The 23,371-nt window shown below is 36.0% G+C and overlaps 2 protein-coding genes across 2 annotated transcripts in view; one reads left to right on the plus strand and one right to left on the minus strand.

The window, feature by feature from the left end:
- The window catches only part of LOC135071956 (DNA-directed RNA polymerase II subunit RPB11), a 212,472-nt gene that overhangs the window by 46,397 nt on the left and 142,704 nt on the right, over positions 1 to 23,371 (minus strand). The window lies entirely within an intron of this gene.
- The window catches only part of LOC135072146 (regulator of G-protein signaling 9), a 43,138-nt gene that overhangs the window by 3,117 nt on the left and 16,650 nt on the right, over positions 1 to 23,371 (plus strand). The window contains exons 3-4 of the mRNA XM_063966098.1: positions 5,770 to 5,940; positions 19,421 to 19,517. Of these exons, the coding sequence (XP_063822168.1) occupies positions 5,770 to 5,940; positions 19,421 to 19,517 (268 nt within the window). The remainder of the gene's footprint in view (positions 1 to 5,769; positions 5,941 to 19,420; positions 19,518 to 23,371) is intronic.

Genomic DNA, 23,371 nt, shown 5'->3' on the forward strand with positions numbered 1-23,371 from the left:
ACTACTGAACGGATTTTGATGAAACTTCACAGTATTATTGTTTATAACCCAGATTAACATTATGACGATATGTGGCAAATAAATTTCAATAAATAAATAAGACGTGTCTAAAAAGCGCCATCTATCGTCATTGGTTAAAATCTACAGCACTGGACAAACTACGGTATGACGTTCGTAAATATTTATTCGGGGGAAGCCGTGAAACGCCATCTATCAACAACGAAGTAAAACATCATATCTAACGGGGGTAAAACGAAGTCGCGGGCTGCCGCTAGTTTATAATAGGTAGCTTTCCCTCCGCAACCTTATTGGTATTCCATGTATGTGTCTTTTAACTGATTTCTGTTAAACATTTCATGTAAAAATTTTCCAGTTATAACTCTATTTACATCTGCATCTGTAAGCAAGGATTCATGTTCTCCAGCCCAGATGCCGAGTACAGAATCGTCTTTCAGTGACGTGCAGCTGCCCCTATATTTGACCTAATTTTTATTATTTATTTGTGTCATTGTGCTCTTCTAAAGAGTGTAAGACGATTATATGTAGGTACTATAAAAATGTAATTTTAACTCATTGGTTTTGTCTCATATTTGAGGAATGTACTATGTATCATGAGTAGGGTCTTAGTTTAAAAGGATGCCAACGATTTAAATTTCAATAGGTAGACAAAATTCATAATTCTTAATTATCAAAAATTTTAGCTTTCTCCAGTAACACTGATGTTATTATACTGTGACTCATCAAAGTCATCATTGTCAAAAATATTGACAAATCGCGAACTGTCACGACCAAAAAACTGACACGCGTCCGTCCTCCGTAAGCGCCACCGCGCGACTGATTGAGATTGTCCAAGCCGTCATGGGCGATTTTTTCCACATTTTTTAACATAGTAACTAAATAAGAGCCAATATAAAAATTTCATCCGTTAAAAGCCCTCAAGTTATTTCTGAACTTTAGTTTAGTAAAAGATTCAGAATCTCAAATCGCTTATTTAAAAAATAAAACCATAAATAGAAAACGAATAGAGGTAACTTTGGGAATTTATTCTATCGAGTCAACTTCATCAAATCGTGTTTCCATCCGTTAATAGCCCTAGAAAATATCCTCAACTATGCCCAAATAAAATCTTAGCCTTTAATTTTACTGTTTAGTACCTCAAAAATGAAAAATGAAAACCTCATTTTCGCCATTTTCACTGCTACCCGGCCTTAAGTATCTGTGGACCTGAAAAAAGGAAAAATGTAGAGTTCCATTTTTTGTTTCCGGCGGGGAAAATCACCCAATCACATTATGTACGTTTTTCAGAACCAACTGATCATTATTTTTAATCGCAACTACTGATTGTACACAGTCTGCTAGTTGGCGTCGTAGGTACACAATTAAGAGAAAAAAAATACCCGAACGGTGAAAAAAATATAATACGATATTTATAATTATGTGTGCTCTCATCCTACATCGTGTGACTTACTTACGTCCGATCGCGGTCGTTACTTTAAGATAACTATCTCCACGGCTTACTCATCGTGAGCAATTAACGCTTGCACTGTACAAAACAATTACACATGATATATTGCACTTCAAAAGTATATTATGTTGTGTTACTTGAGTTATGAGACTTCAAAATATTAGGTATAGCTGAAAATATTTAACAGATTTTCTAACAGCGTTTGGAAATGTTCAGATATTTTGCGTAAATAATTTCGTCTATAATTTTGCAACCCATCCTACATGCTTAATCATTAGTCCTGAGTTGTTGAGTCAATGAGATGTGGTTGAAGTTGAAGTTGTTGAGTCAAAAAAATAATTGACTGTTCTTAATCACAATCCCGATGCGACTTAGGTTTCAAGTATTAGTAGCTTGCTCAAATACTTAGTTAATTCATTTGAAGATGGGACAGACAATGAAACACGTATTAGTAAGTTACTACATACTTATTATTATTCTGTGGTTACTATAAAAAGTTAAGTTTTAAAACAAAACCTTTTACATTGGGTATATTAGAGTTTTTATAGGGTTGTCTCATTTTCAACAAATACAAAATGAGCGAAATAAGTGAACTTTATTGGTCAGTTTTCTTTACTTCTTTCTTAATTTCAAGTTAAATGCTTTGATTTCGATACATATTTTTTTAATTCAGTATATGTTGTTTCGCATCATAACCAACCAATGCAACTATAATTTTGTTTTAAAATAACATGGATGGCAACCCTGCTTATAATCTATTTTCTCATGAACACAGCCGCATTATCATCGCGTAATGGCTAGAGATACCATCAGTGTGGGATCACGCGAGTATCTGACATTATGTCGAGAAGAACGCCCTAATCGTTTGAAGTTGGGGATTTTTGAACATTTCACTTTTGGCCATCTTATTGTTTGGAGTTATGTCCGCGAGATATGAATACTGGCGTCGCAACTTTGTAAAATCCGTGCCAATAGACAAAAGCAATTTTGTAACTAAGAAAATTGTAAAAAAATACTGAACTATCTCAGTGATCTCTGTTTTTTGCAATCAAAGATATATTTCTGAAATTACTAAGATAGGACCATAATAAGTTCTATGTCTATGATAGTCGGATTTAGGGTATGCAAGATTGCCAAAATCTATAGGCGTAGACTTGTACCTGAGCTCAGTTTCAAAAGTCAAGTATCTAATAAGCATCTGAAGTTTATCACGTAACCGTTTTTAACACTATTACCTACCACAGCTATTACACTACACTATTATCTACCATTTACTTACCATATAACTTGTAGAGGTTACATAGACCTGTGCTTATTTATAACTTCCTATGAGTATTACCTTTAATTGATCACGATCTTCGGTACAAGGAATTTCATACATACACATAGATATACCTACATAATATTTATTTAAACAGCCGTTCTATTTATCTATTTGCATCATCAATTTGCAAGTCCGTGCTTGACACATTTGCATGCGTAATTCGAATTTTGATCGATGTATTGCAGACACAATAGTTTAATGGTCCAGTCCTATCACTCACATACAAATTGCTTATAATGAGCCTTATAATTCATTTGTTCGAGCACCACCACTACCACCAGGTTTGTAAGGCCAGTGTTGCTTGGTGTAGAGTCGCGATTGGAGTCAAATATAGTGCTAGTGAAGTAGTGAGAAACGTGCTTGTGGGTGTTCATAAAGTGTTTAAAGCTATTACAGTCCATTAGAATACTTTCGTTGTAAGTTTTTTTAGTGTCGGAATTATAAAATTATTTTATGTAGAGTTCTCAGATTAAGGTAACACTGCCAAAGAATGTTGTTTGGAATGCCTATTTGGTTAACATAGTTCATTAATCTAACTATGTAGGTCTGTAAGAAAATATCAAGGAATGCCGAGGTATCTGGTTTCTCAAATACAACTTATTTATACAAAAACTACATATGTACAAAAAATATATTAGTTATGTTGTAATTTAATCGTATGTATGCCGATTGCCGAATGCACGTATTTTATGAGTTTGTGAATTATTTTTCAATTAACGCAGTTTAGTTGTTTACAAATCGCACAGTGGGTCTCGGTTGTTTTGTTTTCAAAATACGGGATAAAATGAAATGAGCGACGCATTAGGGTAAAGCTATTTGTACATGCACGTGCTGGGAAAAGCTGCCAAAAACTAATGCTTTTCGTGTATTGATTTTCAATATATTTATAGTATGAATAGGGAAAAATTAATAGCATAAGTACTTTGGCCCAAGATAGGTAATAACGTCATGCTTGTAATGACTGTATTTAAATGAAATAGTCATATTTATTATCTTGGATTCCTTAGTATAATAATCAATTGCAACAGGTAAACAATTACCTTTAAGACCTATAATTTTCTTCTTTAATAATAATGGTATTTCTATTAAACATTACTTACAAGGTATTATTTTTAAAGCCAGAGTTACATTTGTAGCGACATTTACTTACAAAAATGCTTTTGTAAATGCTTTTATGTGCAGCACTATACCTAACTATACATTGCCATGTGGCTGTTATTGTGTCTGTATGTTTATTTATTATAGCCATTTAATCAAAAAGGTAACTATTTTGTATTTAGTAGTGCGCAGTTTTAGGGTGATGGGTATCAAAACAATAGGTACTATACTCAGCCCAAAGACTCGTGGCAGGTGGTGTCATAATAAAACAGTGCTTATCACGTTTTCTCTCGCACTAACACTGGTTATGGGTGACGTCACACAGAGGCAGGCATAGCGTTGATTAATAATACGTAATAATATATAAAATATTGGTGAGTGTGCATCTCTGTTTCAAAAATTACTTATGGCCCCGCCTTCCACGAGTCTGCATCGAGTATAGCTCTTGGGTCTCATACTCTTCACTTTCTTAAAAAATACTTTGAAATATTCTAATTTCTCCAGTGTTAATCTTGGACTCTGCTAATTGTGTTATGCACTTTCTCTATCACACAGAACTATAGTATAGGTTTAATTTTATGATGAATGGAGGAAAAGTACTACGAAGCTGCGCCAAAGGTCCCAACAAATCGACCATTGTTCTTTATTATCAGTGATAAAGCCTACTAATGGACCATTAACACGAGGTCAATCTTGAGACATGTCGCTCAGCCATGGCCATATCTACGAGTGCTGGGCATGTTCTGGAAACTCAAGGAAATTGTTTGATTCTACTTATATTGATGAGAAATAAAAACACGGTCTCAAATACCTACTTAGTTTAGTTTCGTCATCTAGTATCATACTAGATGACTCACGAATGAAGTGATGTACCAAATATTAAACTGTCTCGAGGATTGATTTCATCTCGGCCCAAAACTGTCGATAGTACGTGACAGTATGCACTTTATACGCTTGTACAAAATAATAAATTAAACTTTGATCTAGTAGCTTTCTAAACAAATTACGTTGATTTAACATTGACTCCAAGTTGTATAATCCTAAAATTGATTTCTTTTTTTTTAAAGTTTGTAGCATATAGAATGTGATTCTTAAGATCACTAAAACGACGAGTCTTAATATGTGTGTAATGTATCTTAAATTAAATGTAAATCAACAATTAAAATCAGATCATTTACATACTATTCTGAACCACAGCATGGCGCTATCTAAATTTTGGCGCCCAACTTGGTAGCGAAATGAAATTTCGATCTGTGTGAAGTTAGTTACATCGCCTTGTTAAAGTTTTATGTCCAAAACGATTATGATGTTGTCTTTGCCCGTCTACTAACACGATAGTTCACGCTAAAGCTTCTAAATTGCCCTGTATATGTAGAGATGGTACTTGGATTCAAACGATGATGACCTTATAATTCGTCGCCAACGCCGCAAAGTGGCGAACATCATACAAACGGTCAAAAATTTTGTCAAGTGTACAGAAATTCTGCATTCTTCAGGCACTACCTATGTCGCATTTTCGCACTCTAATTTTAGAAAAAAAGGTTCGTTCCTTTGCGGCGTCAGGCCGTATACAGAAAGAAAGCTGGAAACTTAAGCGCTTACCAGCGCTTGTCAGCGCTGGTCCGTTCGTTCACAAAGGAAGCAAGTTGAATGGCATTTTATATGGCAGCGTCCAGCGCTGACCAGCGCGTGTTGAAACTTGTCGGCGCCGTTCAGTGCTTATCGGCGTGCGTTCATATATTTTTCTGCGCGTGTTACCAGCGCTGGTAAGCGCTTACAAGTTTACCAGCTTTCTTTCTGTATACGGCCTCAGTGACGAATTAATCCCAAAGTAACTGAGCCCTATCTCCAGGTGGACTAACATACCTTTTTGGTGCACCAGGTGTCGGGGGCGCAGCGCGGGCGCGAGCGGCATGCGGCCCTGGCAGCAGACACCCATGGAGGTCGGCTAGCGGCGCGCGCGCAGCCCCCGCGCCCGCAACCCCCGCCCCGCCCCGCAGACAACATGGAACTCGCCGACGTGCCTCGACACCGACCCCTGGCCTTCGATAAGGTTAGTTCTTATACCATAAAGAGGTAGTTCTTGGTCTGAAGAACCTGATGGAAGGTTATGATCAGGCCGAAGGTGCAAGTGCACTTCACCCACTTCCAATCTTCAGCCATACAGGATATTTTGATACAAAATATGAGAGTGAAATATGATTCCGTGCTTCGGAGAAGCTTTTGACCTGCATCTCACCTGATGGAAAGTGATGATCAGGCCGAGGATGGAAAATGAAAATGAAGAAATATGTATTTTATAAAGCAGAGATAGGACTGTCACAGTAAGATTACTGAGTGACTGATTATGAGGATCCATACTAGCGCTACTGAAAGCTGTCTATTTCAATTACTAGGGGCAAACATTTTGTTAAAACTACATAGACAAAATCACCAGACTGGACGACTCTACTTTAAGGCTGAGTGAGTCAACTAATTAATTTACCCTTATATGAATCACGCATTGAAAACTTAGCCTAAACAGTTGTTCGTAAAATAGTTTCTCTACTACTATTGACGCGCCCTTATAGTTACCGATGAAGGGTTAAAATTACTGCGGTTTAACCCTCCGTGCCAACTACATCCATGGCACGGGCGGTCCATTATCGCCTCTGACGAAATTGCATGCGAAACGCTGGTTTTTAACGCTGACGTCAGCTGTTGGCGCTGACAGGCCCAGTAATTATAAAATTTCACCGGCCACGCAAATTACATTCTTTGGGGAAATTTAGGGCTGGTACACACAATGAGTTTGCAAAAATACTGTTGTGTTCACTTATCTTAACTTTTTTGGGACATTCATCTTTCTGAGATACGAAGTATGTAATTTACTCGTATTTTATCATTTTATTATTATATAGGTACGATAGATATACAGAAGTTCAGTAGATATACAGAATCAGTTTAGATAATAGTAGGCAGTGTAGGCATTTAAATCAATGTGTCCAAGATAACGAATGATGAGAAAAAGAAATACATTATAAGTTTATAAGTAGTACCTAACTGTATTTATTGTACTAATACTGACGGTTGCGTAGTTAAAGACAAAATGAGTCATGTGTGTTATTAGATCTCTAATTAAATACAGCGATTATGTTTAATAGACAAACTACCAAGGTACCAATTTACCTTTACGATAATGTTCAAACGACCGACCCGAGATGCGTCAACCGCAACTTGGCAACAATTTGAATCCATCACGACTCAGTTTAAAATTAAAAATTCATCGCGTTGCTGCCAAACCTTTTCCCATAGGGTTGGGAAGAGGTATCATTAATAAAATGGTGCTTTTCATAACGGCGGAGGCTCTACCATTTATTTTTAACGGCAGTACCTACCGACGCGAATCGATAGCGCTCCGGCGCCTTCCGCACGCCACACTCGCATTCACCACACTAAATTGGGATTTTCTCGTAAATTTTTAAGGCATCCGTACGCTGGAATATGTCGGACATTCGGTTGAAGGATTCCGTGTGAACGACTGTTTTGGATATGAATAGAAAGGGTAGTTATACAGCTCTATATCGGTTTAGTAAGCTATTTGTAATGCCGGAATTATTACCTTAGTTGACAAAATAATAGCTACTCATGGAGAACGTAGAAGTAGGTAGGTATATCATGATTATGATGTTACACACTTCTAATGGTAAACCTATGCCTTACTTAATAAATACGTGTTTCTCTACCTACGCAATTAACTGCACTGCACAAAAAATTAGGTTTTTGTTATTCGCTGATTTCTTTTAAGTAGGTACCTAGTTGTATGCAATAAAAAAGCGTGAAATATCGTTTTTCGTCAAGCTGTCTCATTTCGTGGACCGCACCCAGTTACTTATACAAACATCTACATTGAAGTTTCTTTAAATCAATCTTTGAGAGTGTCATAGATTGCTTTAGTGTGTCCCATGTAGTAAAACCTTCCATCGGTTTCGGCACTAAAGAAGGATTTTCCCGTAAATGTTTGAGGCGCACGGACTACGTGGCCGAAGGATACGGTCCCATGAGTCGGCAATCCGTAATAATTAACTACCGCTCCAAAATAGAAAGGTCCACGGTGGCCGAGTTTCTTTTAGGTGTAAACCTAATCTTGTATTTATAGACCGTCCTGGAATAAGTAATGTTACTTCGGATTTTGGGTTTGGTGTGCTAGTTGGAAATTATAGTTCACGCTGAAATACAAGGTGTCTCAAAAGAAAGTTTACATTTAATTAGCTTACTGCGTGACCGCAACAAATCCGAGGGGTGCGGGGGTTATGTCAATCAGTAGCCTGGCTCTTGGGAATTTAGGTGCTATGGAATGTTTCTCGAGAGCAGACCGAGCGTTGTGCTTACGAGGATTTTACAAAAATGGTGATTCTGCGTCCGTAGCGCGTAGATTTCGCCACTCAAATGATGCGCCAAGCATTCTTCTTATTAGGGAATGGGCCAAAAAGATTTAAGAGACCAGTACAATGCTGGAAAAGCCAAAACCTGGGCGACCGAGGTCATCAAGAACGGTAGAAAACGTGGAGAGTGTTATCAGTCCGTTCGTGACAAACCGAAACTTTCGATTCGGAAGGGCGCTAGTGCTTTAAATGTGCATAGATCATCATTACACCGCATTTTGCACAAAGACCTAAAGCTAAACTCCTACAAAATTCAATTGGTGCAAGAATTAAAGCTTACTTACGGTAGCGTACTTACGGTATTTACCTATAAATAGAATATATAGTAAATGGTAAACGGTTGGTAAAATCGATCACGTATTTTATACGACTACCTACGAGTACCTATATAAAGTTTGCTTGCACTCATGGATCAAAGTTAAAGTAGCGCAGCTGGAGCTTAAGGTACTTTCGTGCTTAGTGAAAGCTTTAATTTTTTTATACTTTAAAAGCTTCGTAACTTTTCGTCTTAAGACGAAGACTACAGCTTGTAAGCTAAAAATTAGTTTAATTTATAAGATAAATAGAAAATGCATAGATATAGAGTTGAATGAGAGAGTAGGTTCGCCGAATGGGTGCAGTGAAACTAAAGTTTAAAGTTTAATGGACAGGGCTTTCGTATTCGGACTCGCATTGAAACTGTAGTTCAATTAGTTACGCTACGTGAGAGTTTCTTCAGCCGAAAAAACATCTAAACATGTCAATTCAAATCGAGGTCATCGTTATTTTTGATTGAATTAGCCGTTGATTCAATTCTTTAAATTGGTCTCGTTAGTTCGCCACGACTGCGAATGTGTCTGCCGCGGCCTTGAACGTTCGTGTCGAATGGTCACTCAGCGGGAACCGCGGGTTCAATAACCCCCATTAGTACAATTACATAAAGGAAGGAACGATCAATTGTCGCCGAGGAGAATACAGCGTTCTAATTACACGTCGTGTTGATGTCTTTGATTTACAACCCAACTACCCACATGCCGCTATTATGACCGGCGCGAACGTTTCGCCCTTTGTTGCGAGCGGGACGCGCACAATGGATGGGGTTGAACAATAAACAGTATACATTTGATTCCGGGAACGCTCGACATTCGTCGTCCAAATTAGTGCTACCCGCGGAATGAGCGCGAGGCTACGGTGGAAAGCGGAATGTTCGTTGTTGGGGCGTTTTTTTTGGGGCATACGGAAAAGTTTTGAAAAAATCCCTCATAAAATCATGTTGTTAGACGTTGAGGATCTACCTACTTATACGATCAAAGAAAGATGCATGCGTCTCTATTTTTTACATTGAACTTTGTAGCATTTTTAAAGGTAGGTATTTCTGATCGAATGATTAATATCAAAACATTTCCGTTTTAGTTTTTTACGGGCAATGTGCCCAAAAAGATCTTTAGGGGTCATTCCATGAAAATCTGTATATTTTCGACGTCATTTTGTCCCAAACTTTTTTAAGATGCTGTTGAATACTTTATCAGTGTAAATTATAGTTTATTTATTAATTATGTTATGTCTAAAAGGGCCAGTCACTTTATGCTTTATTTTAGGAGAAATTATAATTTTCAATTTTTTCATACTACATTACTCCTATTATGACTTTTAATAAAGTATAAAACTTATAACCTTAACATTTATAGATAAGTTAATATACTTCATGTAGTTGTTTTGTTATTATCACTATATAAAAAATGTCATTCCCTAACTAGTAACTTAGTACCTAGCGCCGTTTAAAGCTAGGGCCTGACGGTCTAGGGACTGACGATTTGGAGTAAAACTTAACACAAATGCAGATTAACTTTATAATATAAGATGCTTAATACGATGTGCCGAAAATAGCCGAAAAACCACACGTAAATACCATTAAATTATATACAATTTCCTATTGTAATCAATAAAGCTACTCAACTAGGGACTGACGAAGTGACTGGATCAACACATGTTTCCGCAACAACTGGCACGTTTGCACTAATTCAAAAAACGGCTGCCGCAAAGCCAGTATGGTCTGAGGATAACTTCGTATCGTACTTTAAATGTCATTCACTCTAAATACATAAAAAAGTGCAAAATTATAAAATCAGTGCGTGGCGAGGGAATGACGCTAAAAGCTGTGGACTCTTTTTCAACTAAAGAAAATCAAATTATTGTTTATTGAAACTGCTTAATATTAATAGAATTTGGTGTAATATACGTTTAAATAGATTATTCGTTACTTAAAACAAAGGATGAAATTGATGTTTCTGTTAATATGGGTTCCAAAATACAAACTTTTGGAGTACGGACATGCCTAGGGAATGACGATTTGGGTCATTTAAAAGGAATTTAAGATGTTTGAAAAATAGTTTAAAAAAATATAAATGGGTGATGAATAAAACACATTGCGAGCTGTTATTTAACCATTTTGGAATAAAATATTAACAAATATTCCATGTGAAATGTGGCGCGGACTAAGAGTTGACATATTTTTGTGGAATGACCCTTAGACATGATTTTTCTATGCTTTTCTATGACTCAGCTCATTCTGTTAAAGCTTCTATCTGTTATGAGTTTTCTCGCTGAAACGTCTATTTCTTACTTTTCTTATTCAAATGAACTGGGCCTTTCTCATTTTTTCTCCTAGGTACGTGGAATGAAAAATTATAGCTACAAGCAGGCGTTGCTCTACATTTGGCTGGCTGCCAACATGAGGCGAGACAAAAAGTAGGATGTGCTGGTAGTCGGGGGTCTTTCTATTTTGTACAGGGTGTAAAAGAGAAGCATTTTGTAGTTTACGAGCTCTATTTTGTGAAAGAAAATTCGAATTTTGAATTTTCCGAATCATGGCCGACTAGATTCTTATGACAGATGTCAAAGTGTTAATTTCTTTTTTTATGGCCACTAAATAGGTTGCATACATTTTTTGAACGAAAACTAAACAGTTTGTTAAACTCTTTGTTGAAACCATTTTTAAAAAGTAACGTAAAATTAGCCGCATAGCTTTCACGTATTTATGAAGAGTTTCATTTTTATTGATGAAATAATTTGAATTTGAAGTGTAGCTCTTCTGTCTAAGGTATACCGAAAGTTACTATTATATCTTTTTAAAGTCTATGTCGATGTTTTTTTCACAGACATTGCGCTAGCATTCAATCCAATCAGACAATCTCTGACCGCTTTTCTTGTACCGTCCTAAGTAGGGAATCGCGTGAAAAGCCGACGCTTGGTCGACCATCAATAACTCACCGAGACTGATAAGTAAAAGACGGCGATAACGTTCTGTATCGAACACGACAAATTACAATCACTTTTCTATTCGACACATTTTCGATTCGACTTTTTACATCGAATAAGTTATTTTACGCTTTCCAAAAGTCATGGTTAGTCGTATCTGTGCAAATAATTTCTAAAGAAAAATATTACGATGATGCCTGGAAATCACGTGTTGGTTAAATTGTCTATTACAACTTCTGTCTCAATTCTACTCCTCTCGCTCGATCACAATGGAATTAATAATGAAATCGTGTAGGTGAGCAATATTTTTGATTAGGACAGCCTGTATAATGATTAATGATACGTGGAAATCTGTCTTAAATCCTTGTATTTATAGGCTGACTAGTGTTAGGTACTAAAATGTAGAGTCTTTGTAATGCCTTTTCTACTCACACTCTTGAAATTAAAAGTGTCGCTCTCTAATCACACTTCGCTCGCCCTTATTCGCTCGCTCTGAATCGCAATGAAAATCTTTTAATTGCCGGAGTCAGCAAGCAAAGGGTTGATTACAGCGAGCGGGGCGCTCCCACGCTCACCTATATCTGCAACTGCCTTTTAGGATAGCTGGGATTCAAAGCATTCTAAAATCGAATTTCAAACTTTGTATTACTTTTTTTTTAAATGGGTATGAACCGTATATAAATCGATATCTTTTTATTCGATTGTAACATAATATGACGGTGTACGAGTAGTTTTATGTTTGTGTGGAATTTTCCAGGGAGTGGTTTTCCCAAGTTGTAATATATTAATGGAAAATTAATAACGAATTATTGTAAAATCTGATAAATATTCAAAGTATTTTAAATGAGAAATCACAATATGTTCTCTGCTCTCTAAATCAATAAATAAATACGTACGTACTTGTCGAAACCCCCACTTTTTCTTCCAACCACCCTCAAATCTTCATGACAATTACTGAAAAAGAACATTCCAAGTTTCAAGTGTTCAGTTATTGCATATTCAGTTTTAATTATCACCTGACTAACAACAAAGGAGGTTGATATTATGTACTTGATACCAAAACACTGCGCCCGAATCGATGCCCAATCGAGATCTCATCGCCGAACCCTAATATTGTATTCCGAAGAGAATATGTTCAACACAAACAATCTCTGTGTGCAATGAAATGAATAGCGCCAAGGTTACCAGCCCCCCTAGAAAAAACGCACTTTTTGATCGAATCGAAAATCAAATCCGTCAAAACTCCATACAAAAAAGGGGCTTTTCGATCACTTTTCAACTGGTTTGCGATTATACTTTGCACTTTGTCTAGACCCATAGATTGTTGATCCAATAAAGTGCACTTACATTACTTACATATCAAAGACATTTATAGTGAAAGTGCTCAAAAATATCACTTTATTTTATTTCTTGCTTTAATTGCTTACTAAACATAGTCATACGTTCTTTTATGTACTCACCTCTGTTATTGTGATTGTTGAATTGTATCGTTACAATAAAGTTGTCAGCACATCAATTTTAATTGCTATTGCAGATTCGTACGTTTCATAACCTCATATTTTGCTTTCTCAGCACATTGTGTTATACGAAATAAAAACAATAAAATGTTATTTCTGTCTGTTTTGTCCATCTACGCTCTACCTAATAAGCATGATACTTTGGAAGTTACGTACCTACGTACCTACTTTTTGAATAATAATGATTTTTGCAAAAAGCCCATAAAAGTTTGAGAGAGCTTATCTTGGCGTGTGCTCTCTACAAAGAAACGCATCAAAAACTTACCACAATACAAATGAATATAAACGTGGTTTCTAAACCTTTTTCTCTTTCCATTCGACCCCGAAAGAGGCATGTCACGTGATTTAAAATACTGCGAGATTCGCCGCCCAATCTGCTAACCCTAGGGCGCTGGGCGGGAGGCGCGGGCCCGCCGGGCTGGGCGCGATCGATTCGCCCGTGACGTCACCGCCTTAGCCTTCGCCTCTAGCCGACTACGGGAATCCACGACATAGACAATCTCAAACGATAAAAAATCTGATCTAGAACTTTCTTATTGAAAGATAATCGTGCGGGTGATAATTGAAAGCCTCTTTTACTTATCTGGTGACGTATATGACAAGCTAGACTGCTTCAAAATTGGTTGATGTTGATTTCATAATGCGAGGAAAATAGGCGTACATAATTATGAGAATATAGGAAAATGCAAGTTCGTAGAAAAGCCTGTAGTTACTCGTATAATTACACACATTGATTGATTTAATGATTCCTGGAATTTTAACCGAACGCTGTCAACATGCTTGTTGCGTATTTACAATTCATGGAAGATTAAAAACGATGGCAAAAAGTGACGATAAGCCGCATCAATTAAACCGATATCGAACGCATCATGAATGTATGAATGAGCTATCTATCGCTTTCTCACAATCCGCGCTGAAGTGGCAAATCTCCCCCGGCCTTAAGTGTCGATCAATCCGACGTCTAGATAAATGCGAAATTCCTGAATTGCATTGCAAGTTTTTAAAACGTCTAATCGTGATCTCGGCAAACGACGACCACAATTCTGCTGATCGACAATTTTTTCACATAGTCGTTAGGTATAACAGTCACTTCCATTTTAAAATTGGTTAAATCAGACCTCTGTCAGTCGTTCAATGTTGAGCGAGAAATTGTGCATATCACACAATCGTATTATTTACGAAAATAGGGCTAAGATCTCGAACTTGATTACACAATAGGCGCCATGTATAACATTTTAAATAGAAATAAGTACAATATCTTTTCCTCCCACCCCCAAGACAAAGTAACCTTCCATGATAGTTAAGATTCCGAAATCGTTTTTATGTAACTACCTACCTTACTCCGTAGACTTTCTCTATGTAAGCTTAACTAACACCCAACATCAACCAATAACAAAACCTAAATGCACTTCCAATACACTGGCGATTATCAACTGCATTCCACGACGTCAATCGCACTCCACAGCATCGAGGGCTCTCTCGGATTGAGTTTGACGGAGCTGCATCGGCTTTGTCCTCGGCCCTCATTGGCTCGAGGGCCCTCGGGGATCGCCGCAGGGTCGCCAGCTCGAGTGCACGTTGACCTAAGGACGCGAATGACGTCATTACAAATCTTACAGCTCAAGAGTTTCAGTAGCTAACGGCAGATATTACGAGTATTGACACTGCAGAATTAGTACGCAATGGAATTTGAAGGCATCGAAGGTTTTTAATTAATAAATATTTAATTACACGAATTGATTGATAGTATCAATTTGACACATCTACTGAAGGACAAGACTGTAGAGGTTATTAATTGGCCATCTCCAAATGTGAAATTCTGTACGAAGAAAACGTTATTTAGTAAGCAGAAGTTTTTATGCTCTATTCTGGTATATTAGAGGAGTTGGTGTTCCTATATTATTTCAACTATATGTATAGGTACTATAGTGTAATGTAACATAGCTAAACAACATAAATCCCTGTTCACTCATATTCAAATGATTTTAAGCAAAAAGTCATGGGCTCTACGACAGCTGAGTTTAGAATAAGCTACGAATTACGATCCCCTCCCTTGGATGAACCAGGGAGTCCAAAGGAAAAAATTGTGTTTTTTTTTCTCTGAACTTTATACAGTCTTATTAATACTTACCTTAAAAATAGCTGTATTCTTTAACTGGACAATTGCCTGGAAAATGATTTTCATTCGAAAGTTGCGAGCACAGCTTTAGTCTTAAAATCCAGAAGTTTCTCGGTGCATCGGCTCCCTTGTCGAGGGCCCTCTGAGCAAACACGTCGTTGGGTCGCCCTCGGGCCGGCTCGAGTGCACGTTGACTTAAGGACGCGAATGACCTCATTATAAATCTTAGTTGTCTAACTACTCGCTTTTAAAGGTTTACAGAAATGCTATACCTACTGAAAAACTATTTGGCTGTAAGTAAACCTTACAGTTCTAGAGATAATCTTGAATTAATATTTCAGTTCACTGGTTTTTTGTATGTGGATCAGTCAAGCAACGCACAGAGTAATAAATATTATTTTGATAATCAGGTATCATTTGCTTATCGGTTTCAAGCAATAATATTGAATTTGAAATTCAAATATTCATATTTTGAGCACATTCAATTCCATAATAGGGGGCACATAAGGGGCTAGCGGCGCAGTGTAAAATGTCCCAAGGATTATTTATTATTATTTATTTATTATAAGTTCGAAGAGAAAAAAATTGCACGGATTCTCAATATGAGAACAATGATAGTAAGAGAAGAGTCTTATCAAAAGGATTAAAACCAAGATATAATTAGTATCAAACGTTAATTTGAGGCGCCTCATTTCGCAACATATCATCGACAATACTTTAGAAATGTTCACTACCTACCACATTACCTATGATTCAATAAGTGTATTAGTTTGTTCCTACGTGAAACATGCCTGGGTAGGCCATACCTGCAGCGGTAACTGCCAATTTGTGCCGAGTCACTGGCATCAAATGACGGCGCGCTTTTATTAAAAGCCATATTGGTATTGACAAACACAATCGTACAATCAATATTATTTTTGAGCAGTTTATTTATATACTTTCAATTGGTTTTACCTGTAACCCGTAACTTACAATAGTCTGGGTTATAATATTAACTGCAACCATCGACTTACCAATATGTTTCTACTTGATTGTCCGAAAAATATACTAATGCAATTCTGTAATAATGTGTAATCAAAGTGAGAAAAAATATACAAACATTTCACACCACAAGTACACACTCAGTAATGTAGTAGTTTGACCAGTGGGTACATAACATTTTACCCACTGGAGAAGCCGTATGTACTCATCATCATTTTCATTGCTTTTCAAAATTCACACCTACTTGGTCTTTGACCAGCAGCAGACCTCTTTTTATGCTGAAAATTATTTGGTTTTATACTCCACAATTATTTTGAAGTTTGTGTAGCTCTTGTAATAAGCTGCAGCGCATTTGTGCCGAGTCACTGGTAACAAATAACAGCGCGCTGTAGGTGACAGCGATATTAGTCCTTGACAGAGACGCACAATCGGCAGGGCAGTGCTGGGAACTAACACCCGTATTCACAAACGATGCTTGCTTAAGTGAAGCAGCAAATCGAATGCACGGCACGTTGAATAGAGCTCTGTGATTGGTTTATATGTCACCCTGTGCGTCCACGTGCACTGTGAGACCTCATAGTAATGTTTGTGAATACGCGCTTAAATGTATATGAAGCTAAATACTGTGGGGTCTCATAACTGCAATAGGGGCGATATTGCAACGAAAATGTAGAGTCTGACGTGTTTTCGTCTGTACATCCAGCGCTGAAATAAGCCAGCTAATAAAGATATTATTCAGTGTTCAGCATTACGTAATTGATACATTAATTACAGTAAACACTAAACTGTGCAAGTGCGATTAATATCTTTAAAAATATAAAAACAACTGACTGCTTGGATACTAGGAATACTATCGCAACATGATACTTAAAAATTCGACTATAAAAATATTTTTAAGTACTTATATCATGTCAACTAAGACAGAAAACACAATTTTATTCAATTAAGTACACAAACCTTCAACTGACATTTTGACAAATTGTGTGCGTGACAAACATCTTTACTTAAAATTACCTACTCATTTCTTACTTTTAGAAATAGAAAAACATGAATAACTATTAGTGATATCATTGATATACACATTTTATAATGATGTGTCAGTTTTAACTAGGCACTACTTCAAAATAATAAATAGAGTTTTTAAATATCAAATAGTCATCAGCTCAATATCAACTGATAACTCGAAGCATATCAAATTATAGATTTTCATGGTTATGTAGGTAGAAGGTCTAAAATATTAATACAATGTCATCCTACTAATATTATAAATGCGAAAGTTTGGATGTCTGGATGTTTGTTACTCTTTCACGTAAAAACTGCTGAACGGATTTTGTTGAAACTTTACAGCAGTCTTTCCCAAAGTGGGCGATAACGCCCCCTTGTGGGCGCTGCAGGCTTAAAGGGGGGCGGTAAGAGACCCAGAAAAAAAATCGGGACGTTGTGTAGAGGCTTGGGAGGCATCATCTACTAGGAGGACTCTTATACACCGACTGAGCTCGACTCTTGACTACAATGGGGGGCGCTAAAAAATAATTTATTCCCAAAGTGGGCAGTAGACTAAATAAGTTTGGGAACCGATGCTTTACAGTATTATTGTTTATAACCCACATTAGGCTATAATTTATGACGATATGTGACAAACTAAATTTCACGCGGGTGAAGCCGCGGGCAAAAGCTAGTTTTCAATATGTTTGTTTCCCCTTTTATTTGTTTCACTTCTTGAATTAATCTACTTACGACAGACAATACCGCTCCCTAGAAAAAGAAACTGTAGGAATAAAATACACATAAACAAAACTATAACACTAAGTAGTTAAGCAGTAGTACAACCTACCACTACAGCGCTGCTACCATCAGTTTGGGTTACATAACGCTGGCTGTCACCACCAAACTAATTGCCGCGCTGTGCAGCTGAAGGGACATTAGTTCGTAACAGGCCGGCTGCAGCGTTGTATCAGCTGTGATTAATTGTTTTAATCATGTAGGTACATAATTTGTCTAGTAAATAATGTAATAGACTACTTAGCAGCATAGATTTCAGGCTATGATAAACACTCTACAGCGTCACGCGATAAGAAACACGATCGTAGAATCAAAGCTACTATGAAATTAAAGAAGAGGAACCATTTATGGCACTTAGATAATTAAAAAGAAGAAGAAACAGAGATAAGTAATATTATATTATTTCATTTACTGCTAAATAATAACACAATTTACTCGGATCTCATGAAAAAATTACATCCGAGAATGAAAAATTAAACTTCTACTTAAAAACTATAATTTTAGGTTTCAAATAAAGGCGTCGACCTAGATACTAGGTTTCACCATTAAATCGTATTGTTAGTGGAACGAACCCGCGACAAAATCGTTCCTTTCTACCAGTAGTTGGCGCCAGTAATTAAAAGCAATACCGATCATTATGTGAACAGTTTCGCCGTCGTCGCATGCATTATGCACGGAGTGGTTTCCCGATGCGACGGTTTTAGCTTAACAGTTAAGTGCCTACTTATATCGCATAATACTGCCATAGTAGAGTGAATAATTGAAAGTCTGAAACGATCGATGCTTCACAGCGGTTATGAAACATTCATATGAATGTTCAATTAAAACGGTTTAGACAGCTGTTAGTGACAGCTTTTGCGGTACCTATCCTATCTTACTTTTAATCTTAGATCTTTAATTAGTTGTCCCTAAAATCTCTACCTTATTGGATGTCCATCGAGCATTGGCATCGCTTAAATAATTTGCTTGCCATTTAGATGACCGTATAGTAGGACCATCTAGGTCATTTTCAGCATTTTTCTTTCGTGAAACATCGATTAATGTAGGTTGTAAGACGTTCTACTGCAACTAACTTATCATTTATGTAGAAGTCTCGCTTACTCATCTCAGAATCTCAAAGTGAGTGAGAGAGGTGTATCAAAAGAGTTTATTGCTGATCAGGCGCTCGTACACGGCCGCCGCCTTGGCTGCGCGACACTGGCCACCAAGAAAAGAAAACTGCATTCTTTTTCTTGACAACCAATAAAATTACGATATTCTTTTGTTATTTTTATCTCGACTCGACTCTTAATTTTTCACTTTAAGTTTTTCCAGATTTTTTCACGACGATTATATTATTGTAATGACTAATTAGGTATATTCACGTTTTTGCCCCATATACCTACTCGTGCCAATCTATAGAAAACTTAAACTTTATTTCAACGAAACCCGTTCCAATTCCGAAAGTTTTAAATTATTATTTTTTCTTTGCAGATGGAAAGTTTGATAAAAGAAATGCAAGATCCAGAAACGGGTGTACCAGTACGAAGTCAAAAACTTTTTCTTAGTGTCATACCGTCTGCTTTTATGGGTGAGTTTTAGTTTTATGTATGATATTTTAAAAGATTACAGTACAGAGTACATATATCCCGTAAAAGTGAGTGCTTCAGGACATTTTATACCATATTTTCTTGTAGTACATACGGAAAAAGATGCTTATACATATATTTATTTGACATATACTTACTCAATTATAATATTAATATATTCAAATAAGTACAGTTTAATTGTCTGCGTTTCTGTTATTAGACAATTATTTATTACTAGCGGCCGCCCGCGACTTCGTGCGCGTGGATCTCGTTTTAACCCCCTTCATCTATCTTACGCGGTTCAGATTTTTTCATACAAATGTTTTTTCCCGCTAACTCCCGTTCCCGTGAGAATTTTCCAATATCCTGTTGTAACTAAGCTTTAAGTTTACTAAGGTACCTGCATGCCAAATTTCAAGAGTCTATCTTACGCGGTTTAGATTTTTTCATACAAATGTTTTTTCCCGCTAACTCCCGTTCCCGTGGGAATTTTGCAATATCCTGTTGCAACTAAGCTTTAAGTTTACTGAGGTACCTGCATGCCAAATTTCAAGCGTCTAACTTAAGCGGTTTAGATTTTTCGTACAAAAGGATTTTCCCGCCAATTCCCGTTCCCGTGGGAATTCCTAAGTATCCTATAACCTGCCCAGGAGTATGAAGAATAATTGTACCAAGTTTCGTTAAAATCCGTCAAGTGGTTTTTGTTTCTATAAGGAACATACAGACAGACAGACAGACAGACAGACAGACAGACAGACAGACAAAAATTTTACTGATTGCATTTTTGGCATCAGTATCGATCACTAATCACCCCCTGATAGTTATTTTGAAAATATATTTCATGTACAGAATTGAGCTCTCTACAGATTTATTATAAGTATAGAAAAACTCAGCAACTCAGCATTTCAAATACACCGCGTTTCCATACATATTTGATATCAATAAATTAGGTTAATACGAGTATTGTATTAGTATAAAAATAAAAACTTTTATTTTTCATTCGGTTTGCACTTAAATTGGCTTTGTTATTAATATTATGCTGTCTTAAATATTATATGAATATTTCAAGAGTAAAACAATTGCCTTCATAATAAATTAATATTTTTTTACTCAAACTAATGACTATTTGCATAAAATATCATGCTAGCTTTTTCATTGCAATATCGGCAGCGTAATTAAAAATAATTTAATTAATTTTAAACTTTCGTGTTGCATAATTGACCTTTGTTGATTGTACTCTATGTGTTTTTGTACAAATAAAATAAACAGAACCTGTTTAAATTGATAAAAATATTTTTTAAATGAAATACCTAAATTAATATAACTAGCTACAATCATTTTATTTTACAAGAAAGCATGTCAAATAACTCCGTCTACTTTGATAAACGACATCGCGACACAGTCAACTTGAATAATTAAAGTTTTCACACAACGTATTCTTAAATATTTTACATAGTATTTGCTAATCTCCAAAGATCTCTACTATACGGCTTTCGTCTAACTAAAGTATTCCGCAGGGAGGGACAGTCTGATTGTAAAATCAATAACCCAACATACTACATCGCCTAGTATGTCTGCCGCGACTTTAGATATTTCGGCTAAGGGCAACTGCATAATAAGAAAGCTGGTTTTAATAAACCAATAAGTACTTAAGTACGAGTATTAACAGGTTTTGCGCAAGATAATCTATCGTTCGGTGCAATGTAAGCAATCTGCATAAGTATATTATGTAAAATTAATTTTTGTTTTGAAATGAGGCTTTTAAAACAGCTGTAGATGTAGCTGAAAAATGCAAGCCCATGATATTTGAGGCTTGCTTAAAGCACCAATTAAGGACAATATCGAGTTAAAGTTGGTGACTCATGCTGAAAAGAACCTTCAAAAAATTCAGATGCCATTGGCACCCTTCTTTTTCAAATATTTTCAATTTTCTTGCGACTATGCTACTATTGGCTAAGAAACGTTGAGTTTAACTTGTACTATTTAATTTCATAAAAATCAAAACATTTTCAAACCAAAACACATTAAGAGCCATTTTACATTTTCGTGCGAATTTCTAAGATTTTGGAAGCATGAATTACTATCTTAAGCAACACCCAGAGATTATTTAATAACTGCGAAAGATAGGTCAATCCTTGTTGTTGACCATTAATGAAACGGATTTACTAAAACTCTTTTGCTTAATTCACAGTGCCCCATCTCCCACAACCATTTTACGAAAAAATTGCCGCAGACTCATTTTCAAAGTCCTGTATCTATTATTTATGCTCATATAATAAGCTTAAAAATATATAGTAATCATCGGACATATATTCTTGTAGTCCATTAATGAAATAGATTCTTGAATTTCATTACCATTATTGAGTAAAATCTAAAAATAATTTGGCAAATTTGAAGATTAACGTCACATTTTGATCGTGGTTTTTGGTTTAAAAACACAGCATAAACTGCAATAAAAGTATCCCAAAATAAAGAATATTCATTGTAGAATTAATTTCTACAGTTATTGTTTAAATATTAGTAACCACTTTGTCAAAATATTGATGTGAATATCAGTATAAATTACAATGCGCAAGCCGACATCGATTAGTATGGCGCGAGCGCCCGTCAAGGCAGGACCTGTGTCATTTTTCCCGCCGTGACGTTTACGTGCGTTCGTGTCGTAAAGCGGTGATTTGTACGGCGACCAAATACATTTGATACTATGCCGAGAGGCTGTTTCGAGTCGGCTGGCCGAGCAGAAATTGAAATGATGAACTTTAATTTATTTGACGGATCTGGGTGTAACTATGTATAATATTATGTAGGTACCATGTATTTAATTAAATAAATAAATTATAAAAAAGTATATTCATTATGATAGCACCCTTAACACAAGCATATTGGTTGCCTACTTTTGGACGCGCGAGATGGCGCTGTGAAATTGTCCAAAGATTTGTTTATTTATTTATCCGCTTTGAGTTTTGTTTCGTGAATAAGAAAAAGAAGCGTTTTGTTTTGTTGTTAAATCTTTACTAATAAAAGAGGAAAGATTTAATTGTTTGTTAGTTAGTTTGGAGGCAATAGGCTCCGAAAAAAATTTCTTTCACGATTTAGAATCCTATTTTTTTTCTATGTAGGCTATAAAATATTTTCAAAAACTTTAGTCCAAAATCTTTGATAAAATTCGACGTTTTATAAATAAATTAGATAACATGTTAACGCTTTTTTTTTTCAGTACGATTTTAGTACTTGTTTTTCAGAAATTCTACGATTTAACTAAAGTTCTAAAGTGTTTATATTTTATGCATAATTTATTAACTTCTAAAATATACATATATCCTATTGATAGATGACGTGCTTCGTATTTTATTAAAATTATTACCTGACTAGGTTAAAAAGGTATGGAATGTTATTTTGGAGATAACTTGGTTCCATAGAAATATAGAGAGGTGCTAAGTAATGCGCTGAGTTCGAAACTCAGTGTCGTATTAGAAATTCACACACACAAAGAAATCAAATTATGTGCTCATTATCCATTGCGGTATCAGTATTCAACGTTCGAATAATCTTAAGTACCATGCAAGCAATATAAACTGTTTACATAATCACGTCGCTACTGTCATCATTGCTTTCACAAGCAATATGTTCCAATTTGTCCCTTGTCACATTTCCCTTTAGTTTCTGTGATCTGTGCTTGTTTCTAAGTTGATATCAATGAAATATTCCTTAGTACTTTTGATTTAAATTTTTTTTTTTTATTTTGACACGTGTTTGAAAAATCAAGGTCAGATTACAATAAAATAACAAGTGAAAACGTAACAATGCATTGCAACTCGCAATTTCGCAATATTGATGAGGAGATTCCATTGGAAAG

Source organism: Ostrinia nubilalis, chromosome 5 (genome assembly GCF_963855985.1).
Source record: "Ostrinia nubilalis chromosome 5, ilOstNubi1.1, whole genome shotgun sequence".
Lineage (NCBI taxonomy): Eukaryota > Metazoa > Arthropoda > Insecta > Lepidoptera > Crambidae > Ostrinia > Ostrinia nubilalis.